Source organism: Coenobita brevimanus, chromosome 82 (genome assembly GCF_032717465.1).
Source record: "Coenobita brevimanus isolate Jiangsu-jjx chromosome 82, ASM3271746v2, whole genome shotgun sequence".
NCBI classification, from domain to species: Eukaryota; Metazoa; Arthropoda; class Malacostraca; order Decapoda; family Coenobitidae; genus Coenobita; species Coenobita brevimanus.
Genome location: NC_137035.1, coordinates 5,277,501 through 5,290,000, shown reverse-complemented (window position 1 = coordinate 5,290,000; position 12,500 = coordinate 5,277,501). Strand labels below are relative to the sequence as shown.

Sequence of the window (12,500 nt, the reverse complement as noted above, 5' to 3'; positions counted from 1 at the left end):
ATATTCAACAAGATTGTTTGTAGATATGAAAATACATCCTTATCATAAGAAAATGCAACATATACAGTGCAAGAAGCACTATCACAGATACAATATAGTTTTTACACTGTCCAGAATCTCTCAACCTTTTTCTCATCAACAAACGATTACACAGAAACTAAATATAGTAACAAATACCTAACTTCTATCCACTAATTCAAAAGCATACACACGCATCACATATTCAGATGATCTTGGAAATGGACAGTACTTAGTTGTTATATAATTTTAGTACTTTTACTCTAACAATACTGCACTGAAGAGAGCTTAACAGTACATTAATCTCTTCCAGTGAGTAGGAAAATGCCCGTAAAGAAATCCATTTAGTTATCGTCATTAATCACCACTTCAACCTCCTTTGCATAAATTTAACACTTCATTCCTCAGCTGCATGCCAAAGTTTTCACCTCCATTCCTTGCTCATTCTTTAGTTCTTTGGTGTCTGGAGAAATATTATGTGTGGTTGGATGAGACAGTTTTCATGTTGAGGGTGCAGGCTTCCTCAGTCTACCAAGGAGTATCTTAAATATTATGATTTTTTTTTTTTTTAATGCAAGGAAGAAGGAACCAAAGGCCGGAAGCCAGCAAGATTGTTCCCTCCAAGAAATATGAGAACAAAATAACAGAGAGTCAAATTCAAGATCCGTTCATTTCGAGATTTAGTGGAAATCATAGAAAACATAAAAGAAAACTCTCATCCAGCAGTGATATACATTCCTCATCCCAGGCCACAATTCTTCCCCTACCTCACGGTTTTCTCAAAGCATTCATAGCGGCTTTATCTTCCCTTCTTAGTTGACCTTTAGCAGATGAAAAAAGAAAAAAATTAAGGAAAAAGCTTGCCCAAAATGATTCACATACTCCGAGTACTTATAGTTTTCCCCCATCATTCGTAACGCTTCTGATCTTCTATCTTTCCATTCCGAATATTCCTAACCCCCCTACTCTCCTCAAGCCCTTCCAGATCCCTATCCCATCACTGGTTTGAGCACTGATTCGTATTTCCCTACAGTTCTATTCAATATTTCCACTATCCCCTTCTATCATTCAATTTATTCTATCCTTCCTATCTGCTGGTAACTCTCCACTTCTCCCTCTACTCTTCCTAACCTTTTGTCTCTTCTCTCCCCCCGTCCTTCATTCCTCCTGTCCTTCGTAACTGCTGGTAACTCTCCACGTTTCCCTCTGCACTTCCTAACCTCCTGTCCTTTCTCTCCTCCCTTCCTCTCTAGCCTTTGTACCCTCCCTTAGTAGCAGGCCTCTCACAGATGATGGGCTTGCCTCTCCTGCAGTGGATATCGTGCCAGGTGGTGGTGTCGCCGGGGTAGAAGTGGTTGATGATGGCCAGGCACTGCTCGTTGTTCTCCTCGTTGTTGTCTGGCTGGGGACGAAGTTGCCTGTAGGGAGGATGGCAAGGTGGGGTGAGTTATTGAGTGACGATCAGGAGAAGCGAAGAGCGAGTAGGAGCGTTTGGTATGAAGAGTCGTTGAGTTACTGATCTGAGTTATTGAGTGAAGAGCTGGGGACGCGAAGGGTGGTTAAGAGCACTTGGTAAGAAGAGTGGTTGAATTATTGATATGAGTCATTGATTTGAGTAATTGAGTCAAGGTGTGGGGAAGTGAAGGGTCCGTATATTCTTCGGCTAAGGAAACACCCTAACGACTTTTCCTAAGCGATTTAATTTGCTTCTTACACCTAACTGGCCTATTCTGTGTCTCAAGAGCCTTCTAATATTGCCATACTCTCCATAAAGGACGCATAAAGGAATATTGCTTAGACATTTCCAAAAATAAATCGCTATGGAAAAGGTGCTAGGGAGCCTCCTTACCTGGAGGGAATACGAGTCTAGATTATATACCAGTTAACACCATATAGTTTCTACTGGAGGATGTACAGGAGCCCCAAGACTGTTCGTAATGCAACCCTTAATATTCCCATAGTCGGAACAACCTTAACAATGCAAGTCACCCAACGCCAAGCCCTATTTTTTCATTAGTAGTAGCGGAGATGAGCCTGAGAGTGTTAATAGGGCTAATTATTAAAGGCATATCACTAAATACTCACATTCCAGTCTGTCCCCAGTTGGTGTAGGTCAGAGGAGAGCCGTCAATCCAGGTGAAGGTATAGGACTTGGAGCCGAGACGACTGCCACTGGTCCACAGGTAGGGAAGGCGGTCTGGGGGGAAAGAGTGGGGGTAAGATAGATAAATACATAGATAGATAGACAGATAGATAGGCAGGTAGACAGATAGACATGCTGATAGGTAAATAGGTAGAGAGGGGGTACGGCAGAGAGCAAAGGTAGGGCAGGCGGTCTGGGGAGGGAAGAGTGCAGGTGAGGTAAACTGATAGGTAAATTGATAGTTGAGTAGATGGAGAGAGACGGTGGGGATGAGAACTTAGAGGAAGGGTGAGTGAAAGAACGGAGACAAGAGAAACGGGGGAGTAAAAAATATAAGACGAATGATAAGAAAAAAAAAACAGTAGGAGAGAGAGAGAGAGATAGGGGTAGGAAAAAGAAGAGGAAATGGGGTACGAGGGGTGAAATGGGTGTGTGAGAGAGAGGGGGGGGGACACAGGAAATGAGATAAAAGGCGGATAGACCAAGAAAAAAGAGCTTCATCATACTCAATAGATTAAAACTATTGAACCCTGTCTCACTGATCACTACCTCGTCACTGTAGGAATCACCACTATGTCTGTCATCACTACAATAAATTCTACCATCACCATTACCTTCATCACTACCATGGTTGCTGTACTACTACCATGGTCTTTCTCAGCGCCATTTTCACTCCTTTGTTATCATTTGTCCACTTCATAACCAATCATCCATTCATCACACCTAGTAGTCATAATCATCACCGTTATCATCACTATCATCACAATCACCATCATCATCATCCCTAACACAACTGTCAAAACTTTATCACCATCACCATCACCACCATCACCACCACCACCATCATCACCACCACCATTATCATCATCATTATTTCTCCTCTTACTGGTCAACAATGAATCGATTTTTCTGTGCTGAGTTGATGCTGACTCCACAGAATCCACCCCTTTACTCACTCCCTCACTCCCTCAGTCACTCCCTCCCTCCCTCATTCACTCACCCACTCCCTTACTTACTCACTCGTCCATCCTCTCCCTCGCTCCCTCCTTCCCTCCCTCTGTTACCATTTCCTTTCGTCCCTCCTTTCCTCTTTGCCTCACACATTCACCCTTTCCCTCCTTCCCTCTTTCCCTCCCTCTCTCCGTCTACTCACTGGTCTCCACAATATCCACAACGAATCTGTCCTCCTGTGCCGAGTTGATGCTGACGCCATAGAAGCCTCCACCCAGGGATGTGCAGTAGTCCTGGGCCTCCCTCCAGCTGTACTTCCTGCCTCCGTCAGAGCACCAGGAGAAGTGGTATTCCCGACCCCCGTGGATGTAGTGCACCTGCAGATAGATGAATAGATAGACATATATAGAGAGTAGATAGACTAACAGATATGAGAGCGACACATACATGTAACAGAAGTTAGCTGTTGGCACAATTTTAGATGAGAGACAAACAGACAAACTGAGTGACGGTAAAACTTTTTTTCAAGATTGGTTTCTTGAGTGTGTGTGTATATATATATGCATATATTTACGAAGAGAGAGAGAGACAGAGACAGAGACAGAGACAGACAGAGAGTACCCAAAAAGCAATAAAACACCCACTCACCAAATGAGTACTGCCAACAAGGGGCCTGGTGTGGCGTGGACAGTTACCAAGGTACAGCTCGCCTTCTTCACCGGCTCCTATGGGGCAGCCGGCCGGAGGGCATGTCCTCTGGGGCTGCTGCTGCTGCTGTTGGTCGGGGAAGCGGAGAGTGCCCGTGTAGAGCCGGGAGGAGTGGGCCAGCGTGACGGCCGAGAGGACCAGGAGGAGGATGGTAACCTTCATCTGTGGAGAAGAAGAGAGAGGGGTTGAGTAAGAGTTAATGAGAGGAAAGAAAGGGAGAGAGGACGAGTGGGAGAATCAGAGTGTAGAAGGGAGCATGAACGGGAATGAGAGTGACGTTTAAAGCTATCATCACACTATTTTCCACCAAAAAATAGGATATACGAGTATACTGTATATGTAAAATAACTAAACGAAACCAGTGAAATTAAATGCTCTATTCTTATATATTAGGCTTTAATACGATTTTTTCATCTCTGACCAATGACTTGCGTGATCTATTATAAATTTTTCTTTTCCATTTCATTCCCTTTTTTCTTTATCATACCTTTCCCTCATTTCTGTATATTTTGTTTTTCTGCTCCAGTCACCATACTAACAATAGTAACATCCTGTCTGGTCTGTGGTATGTAATGAGTGCTTCTTAAATTACCTCAGGGGTATTATTAGTGTATTATGTGTACTTGAGGGATTCCCAATGTGTTGCCCTATATTGACCGTGACACACACACACACACACACACACACACACACACACACACATACACACACAAGAATATACACCAACCCGTACATATAAGCACCTTAGAGTATGACTTCCTCCTTAACTTATTCTGGCTATCTCCAGACGATTTTACTCAGCTTAAGGAAGACGCTTGGAGTGGAATTGGTTATTTAAGCTTTATCTAACCCATCCAGCTCCTATGCAAATCGTCTGGAGGCAGCAACAATAAGATAATAAGGCGTTACCATATTGACGGACTTAAAGACGTAAATCCAGTTATGTGGATATTTTTTTCATCAGGTTCCCACGAGACGATTTTGATTAGTTTGAAGCAAGGTGAGTTTGAAAAAATATCTCCTAATTTGATAAGACTCCCTGAAGAAAGTGAGAAAAGAAGGAAAACTTACATTATGGTACTAAGAAAGGTACCAATGTCTCTAACAGCTTCACCACCACAGCTACTTACCGTGTCTGCAGGTGTTGTGATAGTGCACCTGCCTGACTTAGTATTTATATCGGGCTTACCTGTGTGTCTCACCTCCCTCCCAATTTCCGTTCATGATTCCCCCGTCCCCACTGTTTCTCTCTCTCTCTCTCTCTCTCTCTCTCTCTCTCTCTCTCTCTCTCTCTCTCTCTCGCCGGTTTCCCTCCCTCCCTCCTTTACTCCCTCTTACCTCATACACTCCTCGACTCATTTCCCTACCTCCCTCCGTCCCAGCCTACCTCCCTGCCCTCCTCCCTCCATTTCTCGTAACCGGTTTGTCTCCCTCCTTCCCTCCCTCCGCAGTTCCCTCCCTACCTCCTCCCATCCTTCCTACCTGTTTGTTCCCCTACCTTCCTCCTTCCCTCCCTACCTACCTCCCCGCCCGTGTTCATACCAGCACTCTCCCCCCCTCCCTTCCTGATCCTTCTCCCTCCCGTCCTCCCTCCCTCTTACACACACCCTGTTAGGTAAATCGGAACTCCCTCACGCTGTTCCTAGGAGAGAGGTCCGGTTATAGGAAAGTGTCTTGGTTTCTCGGCCGTTTCACTCCTTCTCCCAAACTTTTACATTGTGAAATTTTCTGACGCGGGCAGATTGGAATTCTGACGTCCATGGGGTGGCGAAATTTGACAAGTGACAAAGGCCTGGAAAGCTCCGTAACACCTCCTCCTTAGCGGTTCATTTTGCTTACTACTCTTTACCATTCTCGTGTATGTTATTTTTATAGGCTTGACTGTGGACATACTTTTAATTACTAGAGGCTCCGTAACACCTCTTCGTTAGCGATTTATTTTGTTTATTACTCCTAATTCTCGTATGTTGTTTATATGTACTTTACTATGGACATATTGTAATCACTAATACACAAGAGATCATTAGAGCGCAGTGTGCAAAATAAATCAGTAAAGACGAGGTGTTACGATACTAGTGGTCGTATTCTGAGGCGCATAAGAGCTTCGTTGCACATTCTTCTAAGCGATTTATTCCGGTTATTACACCTTAATATCCTTATCCATATGACTGGTGAGGAGGAGTTACTTAGTTGAATCAGTGCCACCACGTGAAGGCGTCCCCCTCCACCACCCTGGCAATAGCAACAGTGGGAATTTAAATAGGGCCTTCTCTCTCTCTCTCTCTCTCTCTCTCTCTCTCTCTCTCTCTCTCTCTCTCTCTCTCTCTCTCTCTCAAACACACACACACACGCACACACTTTTTTTTATAATCGCAAGAAACAGTTTGAAGATTTGAATTTCGTTAAAATAATCTAAACTCATAATCTACACGACCCACCAGATTTATAAACATCCATACCATCTATGTATGTACAGTATATATGTATGTATGTATAGGTGTATGTATGTATGTATGTATTTACAGCATGTATGTATTGAATTTATGTATGTATTTAAAAATGTATGTATGTATGTATCGATCTATCTATCTATCCATTCATCTATCCATATAAAACTATCAGATGCCTAATTCACAGACCAAAATGCCTCCAAAGGTCATTATCCCTTGCCCTTCCCTCCTCGCCTATCAGTGACCCCATCCACGAGGTCACGCAGGAAGTAAACAAAAATAAAGAGATTACTGGTAAGCTGTTTATTTGTCTTAGTTGTTGTTGTTGTTGTTGTTGTTGTTGTTGTCCTGTTTGTTATTGTTGTTGTTGTCCTGTTTGCTATTGTTGTTGTTGTTGTCCTGTTATTGTTGTTGTTGTTATCCTGTTTGTTATTGTTGTTGTCCTCTTTGTTGTTGTTTTTGTCTTGTTTGTTAGTGTTGTTGTTGCTGTTGTCCTGGTATTGTTGTTGTCCTGTTTGTTATTGTTATTTTCCTGTTGTTGTTGTTGTCCTGTTTGTTATTGTTGCTGTTGTTGTCCTGTTTGTTATTCTTGTTTGTTATTGTCCTGTTTGTTGTTGTTGTTGTTGTTGTTGTCCTGTTTGTTATTGTTGTTGTTGTCCTGTTTGTTATTCTTGTTTGTTATTGTCCTGTTTGTTGTTGTTGTTGTTGTTGTCCTGTTTGTTATTGTTGTTGTTGTTGTCCTGTTTGTTATTGTCCTGTTTGTTGTTGTTGTTGTTGTCCTGTTTCTTATTGTTGTTGTTGATCTGTTTGTTATTGTTGTTTGTTGTTGTTGTTGTCTCGTGATAAGCACGTGTAAGAGGCTGGTAAATCCCTGAAGACACAGGATATAGGGAACTCTCTGCCTCCGTGTTTCTAATCTGGTTATTTCAGAGGTACACAAAAATACACACACACACACACACACACACACACACACACACACACAAAGGGGGTATGGGGAACTCTCTGCCTTCAAATTTCTACTCTGGTTCTTACACACACACACACACACACACACACACACACACACACACACACACAGATACTTTTAAGAGTGCACATGAACTGGTTATGATGAAGGCGTTGCTATGGAAACTGCTAACCAAAGTCGAGGTTCAATTAGCAACTGGTTTGGGTTCGATTTTGGTGGTTCAAGGCCCCTGGGAGCCCAAGGAACAGTAGGGGACAAAAATTTGCATAAGTTAGCTCTTCTATCATTCATTAAGAAGAAGAAGAGGAAGGAGAAGGAGGAGGAGGGGGAGGAGATGTAGAAGACGAAGAAGAGAGGAGGAGGAGGACGAGGAGAAAGAGGGGCAGAGGAGGAAGAAGAAGTAGAGAGAGAAAGAAGAAGAAGAAGAAGGAGAAGAAGAAGAAGAAGAAGGAGAAGAAGAAGAAAGAAAGACAGAAATGAAAGCGAGAGGAAAAAAAAAGAAAAATAAGAATAAATAGATCAGAACAAGTTTTGCTTCCTGGATTTTTTTTCTCACCTGTTTCTGGAAAATTTCAGATTACAGCAAGTTCCTGCAGTGAGTCGCGTTTTATCTTTTAGTTTATCTTGTTTTTGTTACTGTTATTATACTTCTTATTGTTGTTGTTGTAATTTTTATTATTATCATTATTCCTGTTATTGTTATTATCATTATTAGTATTAGTATTAGTATTAGTATTATCATTATTAGTAACAGTAGTAGTAGTAGCAGTAGTAGTAGTAGTAGCAGTAGTAGCACTAGTAATTGTAGTAGAATTAGAGGTCGTGGTGGTGGTAACAGCAGTAGTAATTGTGTAATTATTATCATCATTCTCATCATAACTATTTACTGCAGTTAACCTATGATAATTCAGTCTTGAGGGTTTCTCTATCAATTCCCGTCTCCTTCCTCTTCCCTAAGTGATTCACACATCGAACCAAAGAGAAAAAAAGAAAAAGACTGATATTTGCAAGTCACACATGCTCTGAAAGTCAGCCCGATAAAGTTCAATAGACTGGATCTTGTTTTTCTTTTCCGTTGTATATTTACCCTTGACTCCTTTACCTACGTATCATGCCTAGTCACTCCCCTCCTTCCCTTTGTTCTCTCCTTCCTTATTTCTTTTTTTATTTCACTTCCTTCAACTTTTCTATCTTCGCTTCTTTCTCTCGGATCACTTTTCTTCCCCCCCCCCCTTTTCCTCTACTTTTACTCTCTTTTGCCTCTTCGTCCTTCTTATGTCAGTTCTTTCATGATTTCTTTTCCTTCACTTTCTTCCTTTCCTCCATTCTTCCTTCTCACTGTATACTGTATATATATACTGTATATATATATATATATATATATATATATATATATATATATATATATATATATATATATATATATATATTGATATATATTGATATATATTGATATATATATTGATAGAGGAAGGGCAAGAGAAGGTGTGGCCTTGTTAGTGAGTCCGGAAGTACAGCAGTGTGTGATTGAATGGAAGGAGGTGTCATCGAGACTGATGTGGGTGAAAGCAGAAATTTGAACGTGAGTTGTGGGTGTTTGTGAGTGCATATGGGCCTGGTAGTGAAAGGGATGAACAAGAGAGGGAGTCTTTCTGGAATGATGTTGATGAGTGTCTGCAGAGTTTTGGAGCGAATGTGAATGTGGTAATGATGGGAGATCTGAATGCTAGAGTGGGAAATGTAGCAGTTGAAGGCGTAGTTGGTATGCATGGTGTGCCTGGAAGAAATGAAAATGGGGAACGAATGATAGCGATGTGTGTTGAGCGAGAGATGGTGATTGGGAATACGCTGTTTGAGAAGAAAGATATTTATAAGTATACATGGGTGAGACAGGAGGGTGGAAGGGTTGTTGATAGAGCCTTGATGGACTATGTGGTTGTGTCTAGGAATGTAATAGGAAGATTGTTGGATGTGAGAGTTCTGAGAGGGGAGGGTGGAGGTATGTCTGACCACTACCTGGTGGAGGGAAAGTTAAGAGTAGGTAAGAGATGGGTGAGAGCTAGGAGGGTTAGGTGTGGCAGGGAGGTTTTGAAAGTGAGTGAGTTGGATAAAAGAGAGAAAAAGATAGAGTATCAGGAGAAATTGAAAGATAAGTGGAACGCAGTGAAAGATCGGGAAAATGGCAGCGTGGAGGAGGAATGGCAGTTGTTTAAGAGTGCTGTGGTGGGGCATGCAGAAGAGGTGTGTGGTGTGAGACGTGTGGGTGGTGGTGTAAGAAAAGGAAGTGAATGGTGGTGCGAGGAAGTAAGTATGGCTGTGGCTGAGAAGAGACGTGCATATGAAGTGTGGCTGCAGAGGAAGGATGAGATGTCATATGAAAGGTATAAGGAAAAGAGGAATAGAGCGAGAAGGGCTGTGCGTGATGCTAAAGTGGCAGCAGATGAGAGGTGGGGTATGCGGCTGACAGAGAATTTTCAACAGAATAAGAAAATGTTTTGGAAGGAGGTGAAAAGGGTGCGAAAGGGAGAGTCTGGGAAGGAAGAACGAGTAAAAGCAGAGGATGGAAGGATGTTAATTGAGATGGATGCAGTAAGGAAGAGATGGGCAGAGTATTTTGAAAGATTGTTAAATGTAGAGGAGGAAAGAGTGGCTGAGATTGTGGCAGATGGAAGGGTGCAAAGAATAAATGTGTTGGGAGAGTTGAATGATTCTTTGATCACGAAGGAGGAAGTGGAGAAGGCAGTAAAGGAGATGAAAACAGGGAAAGCTGCAGGTATGGATGGGTGTGCTGTGGAATGCCTGAAGGGTGGTGGAGTGACTATTGTTGACTGGTTAGTAAGATTGTTGAATGTGTGCTTTGAGAAAGGTATGGTGCCAATTGACTGGGTAAGTGCTTGTGTGGTCCCGTTGTATAAAGGCAAGGGTGATAAGTATGAATGTACTAGCTTCAGGGGTATAAGTCTGTTGAGTGTTGTGGGGAAGGTTTATGGTAGAGTGTTAATTATGAGAGTTAGAGAGGGTACAGAGGGAGTGATTAGTGATGAGCAGTGTGGCTTTAGGAGAGGGAGGGGATGCGTTGATCAGGTGTTTGCTGTGAGACAAGTGTGTGAAAAGTATTTAGCGAAAGGCAAGGATGTATTTTGGGCATTTATGGATTTAGAGAAAGCGTATGATAGAATTGATAGGGAGGCTTTGTGGACTGTTTTAAGATTGTATGGACTTGATGGTAGGTTACTAAAAGGGGTGAAAAGTTTTTATGTAAATAGTAGAGCGTGTGTAAGAGTGGGAAATGCTGTGAGTGATTGGTTTCCCGTGAGAGTGGGGCTGCGACAGGGATGTGTGATGTCGCCTTGGTTGTTTAATATTTACATGGATGGTGTTGTAAGGGAGGTGAATGCAAGAGTTTTAGGTAGTCTGAGTCTGATAAATGTTGATGGAGGAGAGTGGAATCTGAAGCAGCTGCTGTTTGCAGATGATACTGCACTGGTGACTGATTCAGAGGAGAGATTGAGACAGTTGGTAGAGGAGTTTTGAAGGGTGTGTGAAAGGAGGAAATTGAAAGTAAATGAGAATAAGAGTAAAGTGAAGAAGTGTACGAGGTTGATAGATGGTAGGGGGATGAATATAGTTTTGAATGGTGAGTTGCTTGAGGAGGTAGATTGTTTTAAATATCTAGGGTCACATGTTGCTGTGGATGGAAGAATAGATGCAGAAGTGAAGTTTAGAATAAATGAAGTAGGAAAGGTGCTGGGAGGAATGAAAAAAGTGTTTAAATGTCGTTCGCTTAGAATGGATGTAAAGAGAAGGCTGTATGAGGGTGTTGTGGTACCGACTGCATTATATGGGGCTGAAACATGGAATATGGGTGTAGCAGAGAGGAAAAGTTTGAATGTAATGGAGATGAGGTGTCTGAGGAGTATGTGTGGAGTGACGCGTATGGATCGAGTGCGAAATGATGATGTGCGAAGGAGAACTGGAGTTGTTCGGGAGATGGCTGGTAGAGTTGAGCAGAGGGTGTTGCGATGGTTTGGGCATATGGAGAGAATGGATAATGAGCGATTGGTGAAAAAGATAACTAGATCTGATGTGAGAGGTGTAAGGCTGAGACGAAGACCACGAATAGGATGGATGGACAGTGTGAAGAGAGCGCTGGATGCGAGAGGGATGTCTGTTGAGCAAGGAAGAGTGGCTGTGCGTGACAGAAATAAATGGAGAGAAATTGTGAATGAATAAGTGATGACGCAGCCCTGAGGGGATATTCTCCCGCATTTGGTCTGATCAGCTAGTCAGGTCAGGTGCGGGTAAGGGGATGGGTCTGTTATGATGTGGCAGGGGTAAACCAGTTCTGCTGTCGGGCCCTGCTGCGGATGTCACTGATTGCATTGCGTAGTTGACCCTTGTGCGGTGTGGTACAGTGAGGATCTGTCCGTTCTCCCCTTTGGGGCTAAGATGCGAATGAATGTGTTTGAATGGATGAGTAAATGGAGAGTGAGTCGTCCTGTCTCGGCTACCTCCCTTTCCTTGGGGGAAGCAGCCTAGGTATATATATATATATATATATATATACCCCTCCCTGTAAAACAATTAACTCTAAGCCCTTGGCCACCCCGTCTGGGATACATGGCGTCTGGCAATGAATGAATGATGAATATATATATAAAATTATACATACACGAAGACACACATAAAAATGTCCAGATAGATTGACTGATAGATAAAAAGAGATCGATAGACAGAGAGACAGTTAGATAGAGATAAACAGATAGATCACGTCTAATGAAACGTGTTCAGTTCCTTCCGGTCACTTTTTTTTTTTTTCTTTTTGTCACACAGATTCTCGCCTTTTCCCTCATCTTCCTTCATCCCACCACTCCAACTCACCCCACCCCCACACGCCCCATCTCCCCAAACAGGTTATCTCCCCACTACCTCACAAACCTGCCTGGGACTTCACCCTGACGTCACACTATAACAAAAACAGGCAGCCGTGATTCGCACCTGCCACAAACTAAGGTGTCTGATTGTGGGAGGCTGTGTGTGTGTGTCCGACTTATGACGTCAGAGATTTGCGAAGGTACGTCACTGATGATGCACGTATTAACCATAAGATTTGGTGTGTGTGTGTGTGTGTGTGTGTGTGTGTGTGTGTATGTGTGTGTGTGTGTGTGTGTGTGTGTGTGTGTGTGTGTGTGTGTGTGTGTGTGTGTGTGTGTGTGTGTGTGTGTGTGTCTGTCTGTCTGTCTGTGTGTCTGTGTCTGTG

The 12,500-nt window shown here is 42.7% G+C and overlaps 1 protein-coding gene across 1 annotated transcript; it reads right to left on the bottom strand.

The window, feature by feature from the left end:
- Positions 1 to 1,239: 1,239 nt before the first annotated feature.
- Positions 1,240 to 5,360, bottom strand: LOC145409668 (alpha-N-acetylgalactosamine-specific lectin-like). Its single transcript, XM_080280019.1, has 5 exons — positions 5,343 to 5,360; positions 3,761 to 3,982; positions 3,315 to 3,489; positions 2,104 to 2,215; positions 1,240 to 1,436 (listed from the first exon to the last, which is right to left on the bottom strand). The coding sequence occupies exons 1-5, from the start codon at positions 5,358 to 5,360 to the stop codon at positions 1,268 to 1,270; spliced, it is 696 nt and encodes a 231-aa protein (XP_080136145.1). The 3' UTR covers positions 1,240 to 1,267.
- Positions 5,361 to 12,500: the final 7,140 nt, after the last annotated feature.